The 15521-nt window shown below is 42.5% G+C and overlaps 1 protein-coding gene across 1 annotated transcript in view; it reads left to right on the top strand.

Moving 5' to 3' along the window:
* Positions 1-938: 938 nt before the first annotated feature.
* T265_01452 (hypothetical protein) overlaps positions 939-15521 on the top strand; it is a gene marked incomplete at both ends in the record, with an annotated part of 25239 nt that continues 10656 nt past the window's right edge. Inside the window, 8 exons of the mRNA XM_009165478.1 lie at positions 939-1112; positions 1558-1937; positions 3556-3734; positions 3986-4297; positions 9807-9892; positions 12994-13274; positions 14558-14692; positions 15218-15419. Coding sequence (XP_009163742.1) covers positions 939-1112; positions 1558-1937; positions 3556-3734; positions 3986-4297; positions 9807-9892; positions 12994-13274; positions 14558-14692; positions 15218-15419 — 1749 coding nt within the window. The remainder of the gene's footprint in view (positions 1113-1557; positions 1938-3555; positions 3735-3985; positions 4298-9806; positions 9893-12993; positions 13275-14557; positions 14693-15217; positions 15420-15521) is intronic.

Below are 15521 nucleotides of genomic sequence, written 5' to 3'. Positions count from 1 at the left end.
TTCTGTGGAATAACATTTGAAGGTGATTTTTCTCCGGTTAGTATGTTTATGGTCCCCAATTTCCAAATCAAAATATTTTAACAGAAATCATTCCATTGTATCCATCCTAAGGCATAACATTTAGTAGAAGCTCAGACAACATGGTTTCGTTCGCCTACACTAGACGTTTATCCTGCACGACACACTTAGCCGCAGTATTTTATTTCAGGCGAGTTTCAATCACTAGAAAGTACAATCCAAGAGGTACGCTTATTTGCAAAACAATTTGGTTTTCACGAGAGACTCAACTGAATCTCTCGTTTATGAGATTCTACAACTGAATGTGCTGCACACAGGCCGCCTCATGCTTCATTTGGCAAGATATTCGAGATATCGGTGGTCTGTGTGCAGCACATTCAGTTGAAGGATATCACGAACGAGAGATTCAGTTAATTCTCTGGTGAAAACCAAATTGATTTGCAAATGAGTGTATTTCTCGAAAACAGTCCAATTTGGGTTCAAGTGGAACATAAGGTTGACGGAAACCTGGGGACTGCGTCTACCTGATGAGTCCCAAGAAGGGCGAAATCGGTCGCTGGCTGTCGAGGAATTTTCAGCAACCTTGTGGGTAGTTACCTTTATGAGAATGCAGTACAAGAGAATCTCTCGGTCAAGAGTATGTCTAAACAGTAGTGTTACTGGTAACAAACTTTTAGCTTCGAATTTGCCTTGTAGCAGAAGTTGAGAAATACAACCTTCACAACTTCTACAGCATTTGATTTGACCCGCCATTAATTCCTCCCCATTTAAGGAAAATCGGATCATTCTCCTTGTAGACACCAAATCAAGAAATTCCGGTGCAACGTCACCTCTGGAATAAGTGAATTCGACCGTACTCCAAAACAAAAAAAATTGAGTTGCGGTTTTTTGCCGGCGTACGGACGCGGAGTGCTCCCAACATGAACTCAAATACAACCCGCGCACGAAGCTCGACGAACCTCTGCCCCTCCAGACGCTCAGCAATGAGGCGAGAAAATACGACTGAATTGACCAAAACCAGACCATGTGGAACGGATCTCCCAAGATACCATGTCTTCAGTCAGGTGGACAGCTATTACAATAGCGCGAGGTTGGTCAGTTTTCTGAAACTCCTAACTTATTTATACTCCTCACATCTACGTTATTTTCTCCCGAGGGATGTTCAGGTGTTCTGTGTAATATACGTCCCAAAATAGTTCCCTCGTCCACTATTACTTGCACCTAAATTATTCGTTGTAGTTTCCCATCAAAAAGAGTAATACTATCGAATTGAGGATGTCAGAGAGAAATAAAGAATTTTACACATATCTGAATAAGTCTCTCTCTAAACTGGCCAACAGTTCACACACTGAACTTTGACATACACAGAACCTAAAACGCTTAGACTTTGTAAGCTGTGAAGTATGTGTCCAAAATTCCCATTAAATTAGCATATTTCCTTAGCTTGTATGTTAATATTTGTAGTTATGAAGAAGACCTGCGTGCTCTCAAGTGGTCAGATTTCTTGACATCTTTGCACATATTGGCTAATTGGGCGAGGTGGCTCAGTGGTTAGAGCTCGAATTTACTGACCGAGAGGTCCGCGGTTCGAATCCGACCTCTGCCTGTCGACTTCCTCTGTCTAGGCTTGGGCAACCGGGCAGTATTCCAGCCCTCGCGTTTCCTTGGGGTGGTATGGCAGCTAGACACCAAAAAGATGCTATGGCTGGAGGAAAAACACACGAGCTAATCCAAGAAATCGCTTTAAATCATATTCATGTTGCGGTCAGTAGCTGTGGAATATTGCGGAGAGCGATTAAAACTGTGAACGAGAAGGACGCGCTACCGATCTCACATTCACTTCAGAGTACCAATCAGTACCAGCAGAACGCATTGACTGGTCATATTCTTCCCCAAACTTGTTCCTCTGAAGTGGCAAGGTCAGCGCTATTTTTAGTGCTAATAACGCAATCTACTATGTTTACCTGAAAGCATCGTCTTACAGGATACCCTGGCACAAAATAGCGCTGTTTAGTGCCTCCAAAACGACCCAACACCTGCACCCATGATTTGAATGTACGCTGCATTATTCATAAGTAGTGTTATCGGTCGGTCGGTTGCAGAAAAGAAAGGCAATCACTTTCCTATAATGAATTCAGATTTGTTTCTGAACTGGTAATGTGTGCGGATAGACGTCCGTTAACACAGTGATGCATGGTCGCTCAGCGACGAACTGGGACGCCACGTCGATTGGTGAATAAAAGTTTGTAATCATAGTTCCGAAAAAAACCTATGACGATCTTTGAAGAATGGACTACCAACATTCTCTCCAACAGTAGAGCTTCAAAACTTTAGCTTTAGGGGGGAAAAGCTTCCATAATTAGCTTAACGAGTGTTCTGGCAATCTAAGAGGAGTTTTGATGTAAACTCCTACTCCCTGTGATGGAACCTTGGAGAAGTGGGTTGGAATGACCAAAGCAAAAACATCGGTTTCTAAATTTAGTTCTTAAGCTGCATATTCCGGGCCTGAAAGGTCCTCCACTGAATGGTAAAGATCACTTACAGCTACGCATATCGCACTGTTCTGCCTCGCGAGCATAACTGAGACAACCACGCACCCAAAAGTGGATCCACTTTTTCATTGTTGTCTTCTTCATCAAAGGCTCGGAGGATAGTCAGAATGGTTGTTAGATAGCATCGGTGCTTCCGCGAAGTTGATAGACCTCCTTGCTCAAGTTAAATGCTTAGATGGTTCTTGTTCTGCTCACTTAGGTAGTAATGGAATCGAAGTTAAGTGATCTGGGCGTTAATGGTACGTTTGAAAGCGATATAGTGTTTGGACGGAGGCGCGTTTCGAAAGCTGCGTCAAGTCAAGCCAAGATAAAAGAGGTTTTGAACGCCCGATGATGAAGATTCAGCATACTAAACCCTTGCGGTGTCAAGTAATTGTGCATGAAACTTTTAAACAGATAGACAGACAAATTTTGGGACCAAGTACGGTTAGCAAGTACAAAACCCCACTTCCGGAACTTTCATCACCATGACCCAATCAATGAGGTATCAGGCTATGGCCTAAGGGAAAATATTTTGAGTTTGGACCGTGTTCATTAAGAAGAACTGGTGTTAGACAAGCCTGGTGCGTATCCGAAAACCTCTGAGTAAGATTTTCCTGTTCTGTGACTATAAAATCAATAAAGGCAGTACATATGTGCTCGCTGTTAGTTCACACACTGATGTAGATAACCTTCTCAAGGTGTCCCCGGAATACAGAGAGAAAACAAAAACAAAAAAATCCAACACGGAAAGATGATATGGCTGTTAACCCAATCATAAGAAGGACATCCTCAAACTGAGCGTGTAAAGGGCTAGATGTCCAAATTTGGCAAAGACCGATTCAACATGTGGAAATCAGCCGGGATTTCTTAAAAGGTTTAACTCAACAACCAACGTGTGTCTACACGTTTGAAGGTTAATGATGAATTTAGACATATTTGGCTTTATCGAACATGCACTCTTCACATAAAAAACTTACTTTTACAAAATGCTTGCTTGCTCCAGAGGACGGTTGTATCCTCGGTACAGTGAAGAGAGTTGGAATTTGGATACGGAAGTTGCAACCGCCAACGCAACTCAGGAACGCGTTGAGGCTGAAAATACCCGGATACAGGCTTGGAAAACGATCCAAGATGCTGAGAAGCAGACACGAGAACAGCAAAAGTTGACTACAGATAGACTTAGTAAGTCAACAACATCATGAAAAATTGTCTTGTTGCCAAGGCAACCATGCGCGTGCAAACAAGTGACTTTTTGGTCAGTAACTATGCAGACGCAAACGATTTGGCCAGTACCCATAAAAGATCGATTTAGTTCATATTTCATATTTAACCTGAAAAACTGGACGAGGACTTCAACTCAGGACAAAAAACACTTCGATGTATTCACAGAATTTATTAGACTAGGCCACAAAAGGTATTCGAAGAGCATGCAGTTTTCATAAAGGAAACTACTCACAAGGTTGATGAAAACTCCTCGACAACCAACGAGCGGTTTCGCCCTTCTTGGAGCTCATCAAGTAGACGCAGTCCCCAAGTTTCCGTCAACCTTATGTTCTACTTGAACCCAAATTGGAATGTTTGCGAGAAATACACTAATTTGCAAATCGATTTGGTTTTCACAAGAGACTCAACCGAATCTCTCGTTTATGATATTCTACAACTGAATGTCCTGCACACAGGCCGCATCATGCTTCATTTGGCACGATATTCGGGATATCGCAATATATATTTCATGAAGGAAACTAGTCACAAGGTTGCTGAAACATGCAGTTTTGATATTTCTTACAATGCTTATTCTGCAACCATTCAAATAAGCCCCAGTAAAGTAGTATAATAACATCCGATAAACGATGAGTTGATGTTATTGGTCGACGCAGATAAACAGCTACTGAAGTGCCATCTGCCAGATAATTTTGGGGCACGAACAAAACAGGGAAGATTGTGGTATGTACAACGTTGATGATGGGCGTTCCCTTAGCTAACAAAGTGTTTGCACTAACATACGACAGTGTCACAGCGCCTGACGACAATCACTTCGGCTGCCAAGATAATTTTGTATTTATTGAGATAGATTCGACTGCGATTAAAACTACGTCAAGAATGCTTCACTGGGATTTATGGTGTGGTGTGTCAGCCAATGGCTGACATCGTTTTAGCGATGTCAGGTTAGCACTTCTCAGTCTAGACAGTCATAGTTTTTTATCCCCTGGCTTGGAAGCCTTTTCTCACGTCTAACATATACTGTCGCACGGACACACGAGTAGGAATGTGTCAACATGTTTTGGGCGTGGTTAGTCATTTGATTCTCACACCAAAGGACGGCAAACTGGATATCGTGAACCAGCAGCGAAGGATAGATGCATGAACATCCTACCAGTGATTTTGCTGACTGCGCAGCTTTAGCTAGCAAATATTCAGAACGTCTTTGGATGGACTATGGAGAATGTTTTTACACTCAGCCCCGGCACCCTGAAGTTTTGATGAACCCTCTAAAAATCCATATTTCCCAGGGGTATTCTCTGTTTGAATGAGCTCCTTCTGTGCAGCGTCCTAAGAGGTGCAGTTTGGAGACAATGTGGTAGATGATAAGTTCTACTTCAGGGGGAAAAAGGCCAAACCTCACTAACAAAGTGACATTTTCCTGCATCTTGCCCCGTGCTGCAGTAGTGTTCAGTATGTTGCTGCTCATAATTCGCATATACGAAGACTTCCCCTTTATAATCATCTAGCATCACTGATTTCAGTAATAAAATGTTGTATTCTGAAAGCCTGTAGTGGTTCATTTTTTCCTCTATATCTAAGTAGCTTGTTTCTTCAGGAGAAACGCCATTCAGCAGCTCATAAAATGAAATAGGATACTGTTAGCATGTAGGCCACAGTATAATTTACTTCGTGTTCACAGTGAAAACGCAAAGAACTTAACTGTTCCTTGACGGTGAACTCCTTGCTTGGTTGCTGGGAAGTGCTACGACAACCCATGAACGATTTCGCCTTCTCTGGACTAATCAGCAGTGCTGCGTCAAGAAAATTTACTGAAAAGCCTCGAATATGGTACCAGCTAAAACCTGCAGCAGAATTTGTTTGGCACTTCCAGTTGGAAGATACCACATCCAAGAGATTCAGTTGAGCCTTTTGTTGAAACTCAGTTGGCGTGCAAATGAATGCATTTTTTGAAACCTAACTTTGCTCACGAAGACAAGATGCACAGCCACAAAAAATGTTCTAGGGGGGAGAATCTGGCCCTGTTTGCTTTGCCTTTGTGATTGTCTGCTGGAACAATGCCTACAGTTAGTGGAAAGCAAGCCCTATCCGATATTGTACGTTATATTACAGATTATTCAAAATGTGATAGTTTAGGGACTGCGTAGTAAATCTACTTCGCTATATGCTTCTAATTGCAAACATTTTACGTGTTCTGTTTTCTAGAATCTGGTTACAGGTTGTGGAATCAAAAATAAAGTCGTTAAATGTAAATTCATCATTTTGAAGAGAGCATATATGTGGAACACAGCTGTTCCTTCAGCGGAAGGTTCGATATGCAACTCCCAAGAGGAGTAAGGAAATACCAAGCTGATGTAAAGGTAATTCTGCACACTTCTTGCACTCAAACAAATAACAGGTTCGTGAACTCTGTTTACGTGAAGCATAATCAGCACCAATATTTTATTGTGTCAGAAACTTGCACACAGCAGTATACATCCGAATGTCTCGATGTTTTATATCCTGTGAAAGATCGCCCGCGGTTTAAGAGAGCCGTCACCACTTTTTTGTGAAATCGAACTACTGAAAAACAGTGGTAGTAGTTAGGAGAACTCATGAAAGTATATAATTTTCGCCCGGACCATTGCGGTCGGTCCAAAAGAAAACAGAAGCGACATATTTTAGGTGTGAACCCGATTCGGCCAGGATTTCAGACCCTGCGCACTACGCGGACTTGAAATCTCTTCATCTGATATTCAAAACGGATACCGATGACTGCCAGTTTACCAAGTCCCTCTAGACGTTCCTGAATCCTCCCCCTGAACAGATGACAAATTGTACACTCAGTTGATTTTCTAGTATGCCTGCTAGTCATTCAATGAATTTCAAATCTGTTCTATTTCTCCAGGCAACTCTTCCATACACTCGGATGTAATCCAAGAGAACAGACTGAACGAAGTTAGGTTGCACCTTCCCGGGACAAATCAGATGCGTTGCGTGTGCTGGATAACTGGGACGACTTGTTGTTTGTTGTCAAATTAGATCTTGTGGGTTAGGAATAGAAATACCTCAATCATAGTCACATGAACGCATCTGGAAGTCTTATACGTTTGGATTATATTTGAGTGATATGAGAACACTCGTGCTGTAATCTTGTGAACTCTATGGTATGGACTATCCATCATGTCAAATGTTGCAACCGTGCAAGTGATCCTACGGTCCGTGATATAAGCCAGTGTGTGATCATACTGGTCCCTTTTGTTGACGTAACGATTCCAAATCGGGGAGAAAAACTGTCTTCTGAATTGGTCTGGAGACGAACTAATTTTCTTACAGGTTGGTCTCTTGACAAAGAGTTTGTTGATTAACTAAGGTGCCCTTGTACATTTCGTGCTATCTAGTACAGCACTACACCTCGAAAAATAGAACTGGCGGAGAAAGCCCGGTCTAACATTAAGCAATGTGAAAAAACCCTATCTTATGGCAGCCTTAAAGGTTGAAGCCTTGCGCGATATTTCATATTTACTTTGCTGGGTTTCCTCGAATTGGTGAGTGACTTACACGCTATGGATCAGCCCAAGTTTGCACTAACTCGATGCTAAATCAGTGCACATTTCTGGTACGGATTTTAGCCCTTCCTGAACCTCACTTCTGTTGCATGCAATTAGTTAGAGTGAATATTTGCGAGCAAACTTATCGAAGATTTTTTGCAAAAAGGAGGAGCAACCAGGTGGGCAATGTGCTATGTATCAGTTTGTAGAAAAGATTATTCACATATTCAAATCTCTTAGAAACAATATATCTTTTGACCCAACGTATACGCCATCAGTTTTCAATAAGCACTACTTCAGTGAAATCCCATTACGAGTAATGTATCTCCGTCTCCTGAAATCTACCCCGAAGTTATTTGAGCTGCAACTATTCTTACTTGCTACCTATCAAGGCCTCAAGGATTTTCCGCTCAACTCAAAGCGTGACAACACTCATTGGAGTGCTCGACCCCCATTGAGGTACTAGATATTCCTCCACCGACACGCATTCTCCATATATTGCATGGTGGTAGAGAGATTGAACGGGTGAAACTGTATGGATTTGATATTCTTTCAACTTAGGTACACAAATGATGGTGTTTAACCTACTACCTCAAGTGACCTCATCGTTATGGAAAGCCAGAGTGATTCCGATGGCAGCTACAGTACACGTAATACTCATGGTATATACAAAGGGGAAAGATGAGCACACATTTACTTGAAAGATTTATCTTAATTTCCATATCATCATGTAAGCAATGGGAATAGAAATGTCACCGCAAGAATTACCGTCCTTCACTATAGAAGTGGGATTTTAGTCAAAATGAGGAAGTGGCATCAGAATGATACAGCAAGTGGATAAGCCCAAACAAATAAAAGCCTTCAAATTGGTGGAAGTTCCTCCGATGTTTGTGATATCAACTCTAAGCGCTTTTCAAAAAGTCAAGGAATTTGTACTTCGGGTGACTGCTGAACGATTAGTTTGGTGTGCCGCTTTTGTTCAGAGCATGGGTAAGACTTACAAAAAGATTTATCAGCCTGGTGATTCAAGTCAAGGACTGTGTGTGGCGATTGCATTGCAGGGTCGAAAAACAGGGATGATATAATCTTGTAAAGACAGAGCTATACGCTTTGACATCTCTGTAATAAGTGTCGTAGACAAATCTCCATACTTGCTTACGGGTTTCTCTCCTGTCAGAAATCTCTAATTCTCTAAGTGGAAAATATTAACCGGACAGCAAAGTTTCCAGGAGTGTGCACCAGTTGAATGATGCGATGAAGAAAAACGGAGACTACAGTATAGTTAATTCACTTTGAACTTATCGATCGTTTCAGAAGAGCTTGGTAAACAGGTTGGCAAATTATTCGTAGCTTATTTTATCAGCCCAATCTATGTTACTCAGGCCTTCAGGCAACTAATCCTGAGTTTCTGTATGCATGAAGCATCTTTCCGAGTGTCATCGAAATTTCTTTCATTATTAAGCCCTATTTGTTCTCCAAAAGCTTTGTTCTGACGTCACTTATAGGACAAATTGAATGATAATTGCTTGTATTTTACGGTTACGATGAATAAATCGCACTTCATTTTTTGCGGTCAAATGAATTTTTTGGCATGGATGCATCTTACCGTCACCGGATAAGTGAAAACGGGTTGCGTGGAGAATACTTCGCTCTGCGCTCATTAGATGGTCACCCAACTTTGGAGATATTGACGATATTTGAGATAAGCACTACGATTCCTGAAGCAAGCCATCATTAAAATTCTTAACATGGGCTACTGTGCTATCTATTTTGCTGAAACCAATACTAGGAGTTGTTTTTCAGTCTGCATCTGCTTGTGATTGTTTGAGTGGTACACCACGAAAACGGCACCCCATCGACAGATCTCGTTGAGTTAGACCCAGCACAACCAACTAATTTTTCAAGTTCAGGGGTGTATTTTCACATACGGAACGTTGATAGCAAAACAGCATGGTGAAATGAGCTGCCATAATCTGATGTTTTGAATCCAGCAAGCAATCTTATTCAAGAATCTGTGACCACCTGGATAGCAGCTGAGTCTAACTTGACAAAGCTTAGCTCAACTGTCTCCTGACTCACAGGCTCCTGAGGACAGTCTTTGTGCAATTTTAATGGTTGTGAGCTGTTATTAGCAGCGGACCAACTAGAAGGCTTGATGACAAACTCAGATAGGGTGACTTATTGGATGTTGGAACCTTCGAGATGGCATCCGAAATATTCTTCCACTGTTCCTACTTGACTCAATAATTATGTCACAAGCACCACCCCCATATCTTTATTCCTGAAGCAACCTGTGTGGATTGTTAGAATGTAAATCGGTTGCGAACCTGAAGAAGTCCACAATGACTGAGTCGGAGCCTTGGAATTATTGATTAAAAATCGCATGCATGCCCATCTAGTCCAGCGAGACGGTTGTCAACACCACATATATTAAGGTGCCGGGGTTCAACCCAGGAGCGAGCACTAGTTCACGGTGCCATCACCTTCCTTCGACTTTTTTTAGGAAACCGCATTCGAGATATTGAATACTGGCGCAACGAACTACTGACCGAGATTCGACTAGCTGAACAGGAGACAGACAGATGCAGAGTAAGTGTCAACGTTTGTCCTTAATAGTCATGTATAACGCAATAAGTTTCACTTCATTCATGCCATTAGTTGTTCTTTTGATGGTCATATAAGAAAGCTTCGGTATTATATCCCCGTCTTTCAACGATAACTTGTACGTTCTTATGAGATTCCATCGGGTATCTGACCGTCTGTGTTAATTCAGCCGTTCACTTAGAAATTATTATGTTGTTGGGCGAGATGGCTCAGTGGTTATAGTGCGAATCTAGTAATCTGAAGGTCCATGGTTCGAATCTCCTGTCTAGGTGTGGCATTATCCAAGCCCTCGTGCTCCCTTCGGTAGCAGGGTAGTTAGGCACCGAACGGGTGCCACAGCTGAATGATTGTTTATCATGTTAATTTCAGCCTAAACAGTACACATCATTCGGTAAAATAATGCAATTACAGTCCACTACTGCTTTGCATGGAAGAAGTAAGTTAAAAAAGAGCGCTCACATAATTCACGGAAGGATCACTCGTAACTTTGTGTCTGTCTGAATTTAAATGTCTTGCTACTTTGAAAACGCAAAGCTTCCCAGCTTTACCTACCATATCAAATCATTTTCTCTAAGATTACCCAAGTTTCCGTCCCATAATTGTTTCTTCTCAAAATTTTATGGTACAACTCCTCTTCTATATAACAGCCTTCGTCAGCTGAATGTGAAAACAAGATCTCTGACGAATACGACTTCAATTTACTGCAACTGTCTATCTAAGAGCGAACGTATCGCTGGACAGGGTGCAGTTCGGCAATTTTTGACTGACAGAAACATAAATTTTGGGATGTTATATTGAACCAGCTCTATACGTTGGCAGTTGAAATGCGGGTTTTATTTTAATGAAAACTCGTAGTCCGATTGGGTCGGATTGCAGTGAGAGATACCTTAGATAAAATTGGTCTAAGAATTACTCTAGGTAGCTGACTCCTTCAAAGACAATAAAATCCACAAGGGCGTTATCGGTTTATTTGGAACACTGTCTACACATCACCCGGAAGGAGCGAAATATTAAGCTATCTTGCGCTATGCTGTTGTACTGCAGATAGATCCGTTGCATGCAAGGTCGTCTCACCTATCAGTTTCAGTTATCCAGACCCAAACTTTCATTGATGTATGTTCTCATTTAATACGTCATAGTTTGTGTGCCCTTGTTGGTGCATTGGGTTTACTTTTTAAACGAGACTCCATCTGCTCTACCGAGCCACGTGCGGGATATGAACGACTCTGAGGGAGTCATTCTATGATTTGGTATCGAGGTGTAAAAGACCTTACTAGCACACTAACGTCATCCAAAAAGGGGGACTCTGTGACGATACAGAACGGTGACAAGTAGCCCGTGAAACCTGACTAAGTCACTCAGGCGTTAATGGTCCTACATCTAAGCAGCCGTTTGCAATTCTGTCCGATTCAACTGTGACTCAACTTTCGTCAGAAGAGGGGCACAGTTAGACTCTACTGAACTGGTTAAGCTATCGTCTCGTTCCTCCCCTGTCATTCTCCTTTTCTTCCTGTGAACCAAACGGTAACGGCCAAAACCAGCTAACCGTACAAACATTCCATTGAAACATTGTGCCCCAAAAATTTCACAGTCAGCAGGTTTGACAACGAAGGAAAGGTGTTAGTAAGGATTGCTTTTAGATATGAAGTGGAGATATCGATAAATAAATGTTTATCGACCAGCTAGGCCAATGGTTTGGTAAGACCAAAAAAGTGATTTCAAAGCCCCAACAAAGTGGTACTTGTGATTTGACTCTGGTTTAACAGCCAGAACTTTCCAGATGATGGAACTAGGCACTAAGGAATACGACTTTAAGGGGCGATATGTTGCTTTGCCCTGTATGGGTTCGGCACCTCGCTGCGGTGTGATATCCGGAAAAAAACGAGCGACTGAATGACATGGCGAGGAGAGAGTAATCTGTAATTAGCCTATTGACTGGAGCGCATTTTCGGGTCTCTTAGTATGCACAGAAACTGTAACTCACTGACTAAAACTTTTCAATGCACTCTCAGCATCCTATGCGCGACTCGGTTGCTCACCGGACGTATGTGCACTTCTTGAGCTTTAAGAGATATAATCCAAACAGTGGTCCCTTTAGATGAGGTTACCCTGTCAGAGGATCTTCTTTAGATAGGACTTTGTTTGTGATCCCCTCGAAAACGGACTGTCCCCTGGAATGATCTGATATTTACTCTTCTTGTGCTTGTTTGCTTTGGGCGATGTAAAAGATGAATCTGTCTGATGAATACCAGTGAGTAAATGTTAAACCGACGGTCACTCAGTGAACGTTCCTTCTCAGATAAAAAAAAAATCTGAAGAATGTATTTCGCAAAACGTAACTTCATTACATTAAAAAACTCTCTCCACTAAGTAAAATTTGGGAAACGCAATTACTCCTAATTTCAGAATGGCGTCAGTGAGCTTATTTGTACAACCAAAAGTCCTGATTTTCTTATCTTTGGAAGAATCTTAGCTCACTTCTGCTTGATGGTGGGCTGTTAGCATGGACTTGATCATCATAAGAGTAGTTGCCCAATTTCCACTACAACATGAGACAGTGTAACCTTAAGGGCCATAGGAAGCCATACGTTGAGTAAACAAGATTGATAGTGAGGCTTGTCAGACAAGCCCAAATTGCTAAGGGGTACAACTGTACGTGCTATCGATTGCGCTTCAGTGATAGTACAAGCGCGTTAGCAACAAATGGCTTTAGACCCGTCACACCACATCTATGCGCGCTTCATGCCATTTCCCCATTGCCTCAAGCGTATAAACAGTGCAATAATGCACCGACGACCGGAAATTTTGATAGTTTAAAGCTATGCTAATAGTAGAAAACATTTGCGATGAAAAATACACCCCTGGTGCTCCTCCCATTGGGATTCGCTTTATGGTTTATCCACATCCTCTTTTAGTCTCACAACATAGGGATACTGCCGTCTTATTGCGGTTCGCCTCTTTATCTCTGTACTAATGAGAAAACATGAGTTATTCCGAACCGAATACTGTAAGCAGTTAAGGGATGGCTCTGAATATCCTCTGAAAAACAATTTAAATGACCCCCTTAATTACTGACCTATCTCAAGGACAGCAACCACGGTACAACAAAATCAATTCGTCACATGATTAATCCAGCGTACCGACTGCCGTTAATCCACGGCGTCTGTATTCCTCCCGTTTTTATTATACAGGAAAAATTAAGAATTCTTGGCCTCACTAGACATCACCTGACTAAGCCTCTACAGCTTGCACAAGAATGTCTACAAACCCGTGAGGGACGATGTGGCATCGATGAGGTGAAGGATTCTGTGGAACGTGCTCTGAACAAAGTGAGTTACGAACTTCATCGCCTGAATTCAAGCAATGCGTTTCAGCCTCGTTTGAGTCTTGGAATTTCCTCTATGCAAAACTGTTTTCACCTTAAGCTAGTGTTTTAACGTTTCTTTCAATGAAAGTTGATCATTTAAGAATGTGAAAGCTGCGTTCGAACATCTTATATAAAAAGAAGTCGTGCCATATACTAAGCACAACCGCGAAGCCAGTATGAAGATATCCGTAGTTTCGGTTCATTTCCGCTGTTCTTCTTGTAGTTTGGACGTCGAAACTACTGCACTAGATAAATAATCCGTCATCAGCGCTTTCAACCTTTTCGTCTGTATCCGGCAAAATTGCTATCTTCATGTAAACCCTTATCTATCATACCTATCGAAGGAAACCTAGTGCCCCGTGTGTGTGCCAGATATATAGATTAACGCAGACCTGTAATCCTTTACCACTCGGTGATACAATTTTATGCTTCTTCTCAGCGAGCTGAATTTAAAGTATTTTCCGACCCTATTTACCAAAATCTCAACCAGTTACCAACGAGTTTCTATCGATCTATAACTTCATGCTTTTTGAAATGTTGCCCTCAGTTGTGTAAGCCTAATTTCACCAGTGGGAATAGCTGAACACAAGTAATAGGTAAATCGTTCCCAAATAAAACAGTCGATGGACTCATGAAGTCTAAGTGCCTGTATTGGAAAATGCTATGATAAGAAAAAACGTCATTGTGGTTAAAATACCAGTATTCGCACTTCGGTGTCCCTGCCAAGTAAAATGGGAGATTGTGAGGGCAGGTACCTAGTAATTCTCAAGGTTCCAGTTCGCCTACTTGGGCCTGCAGTGTCACACAGATATATTCCTCCTCCGCACTATGATTTGTGACCGGAAAGGAGGGTGTCCAACTGAGGTTATAAAGAATTCTGTAAAACGTATTTGAGCCCGAAACGCAGTTGCTTCATTCGACCTCGTAGAAGAGCAAGCCCGCATTTCACTCACTCGTTGGAGTAGGTTGACACGCATTTCTGGTTTGAATCGTTGCCACCTCACTGTGAAATTCCCAGAAGTTGTTGGGATTGCCGACGTGTTTCGTCAAAACTAATTTACTAGGTACATTTCCGGATGATGGATAATGTTAGGTGCCTCTGTGCTGTTACAATTTCCCTCCCCAACTCGTGATTTGAGGCAAATTTCGCTTCCACAATATTCGAGAATACCGTGCCAACTGAATCATAAAGCGGCCTGTGTGCAACACATTCAGTTGTAGAATACCATAAACCAGAGATTCAGTTGAGTATCTCGTGAAAACCAAATTGAATTGCAAATCAGTGTATTTCTCGAAAACAGTTCAAGTTGGGTTCAAGTAGATCATGAGGTTGGCAGAAACTCGGGACTGCGCCTACCTGATGAGCCCCAAGAAGGGCGAAACCGGATGTGGGCTGTCGAACAGTTTTCAGCAACCTTGTGAGTAGCTTCCTTTATCAAAATCAGTCTTATTAACTAACACCCCTTTAGAGTACGGTCAACTAAATGCTGAGCTTACAGAACAAGTTTGATATCCACCTGGTACTCAGCTGACTAGTGTACGATACTTGCTACTTCTTTCGGTCACGTGCCGTCACGAAGAGACAGGACCTTACCACTAGTGTACGTTGCTACTTCTTTCGGTCACGTGCCGTCACGAAGAGACAGGACCTTACCATGGTGTGACGGTTTGCGCACCTCAGCGATCGATCCATCTATACTGGAGAGTGTCCCGCGACACTCACAGAGTCTCTCACACCAGGTTGGTCACTGGTTAGAGGTCTGACGAACACAGTCTCCTGGCCCTCCAGGTTGGGGGTTGGAACATGTTCCGTAGAAATGGTAATGCATTTGCATTTCTCGCCAAACACCGCTGCCTTGCGGTTAGGCTTTTGAGCCAAAGGCTTTGGTTGAGGACCCTAATCGTCCTCCTGTCTAGGTGTGGGCGCCCTGGCAGTATCCCAGCCCCCGTACAACCATGGCCTACACAACTAACAATATTCTCATGCCACATCGGCCGTCGCGTGGTGCCATCAGCCGGGTCGCCTTACTTGCTGCATACAGCAGGGCGGGTAAGCGAAAACAGGCTACTGCTGACGCCTCCCTTCTTTCTCCTTCACATACTTTTTCTTCCCCCTCTCCCCTCCCCATTAATAACTCTCTCCTTGTAGGCCCAGGCGCTTAGGATGATTACTCCGTTCGTCATGCATCGGTTTTGCGTGCAGCATCTGCTCGTCACATGGTGCCGACATTTTCAGGAATCTCCAAA

This window comes from Opisthorchis viverrini (genome assembly GCF_000715545.1).
Source record: "Opisthorchis viverrini unplaced genomic scaffold opera_v5_15, whole genome shotgun sequence".
Classification (NCBI taxonomy): Eukaryota; Metazoa; Platyhelminthes; class Trematoda; order Opisthorchiida; family Opisthorchiidae; genus Opisthorchis; species Opisthorchis viverrini.
This window is presented reverse-complemented; position numbering and strand designations above follow the sequence as displayed.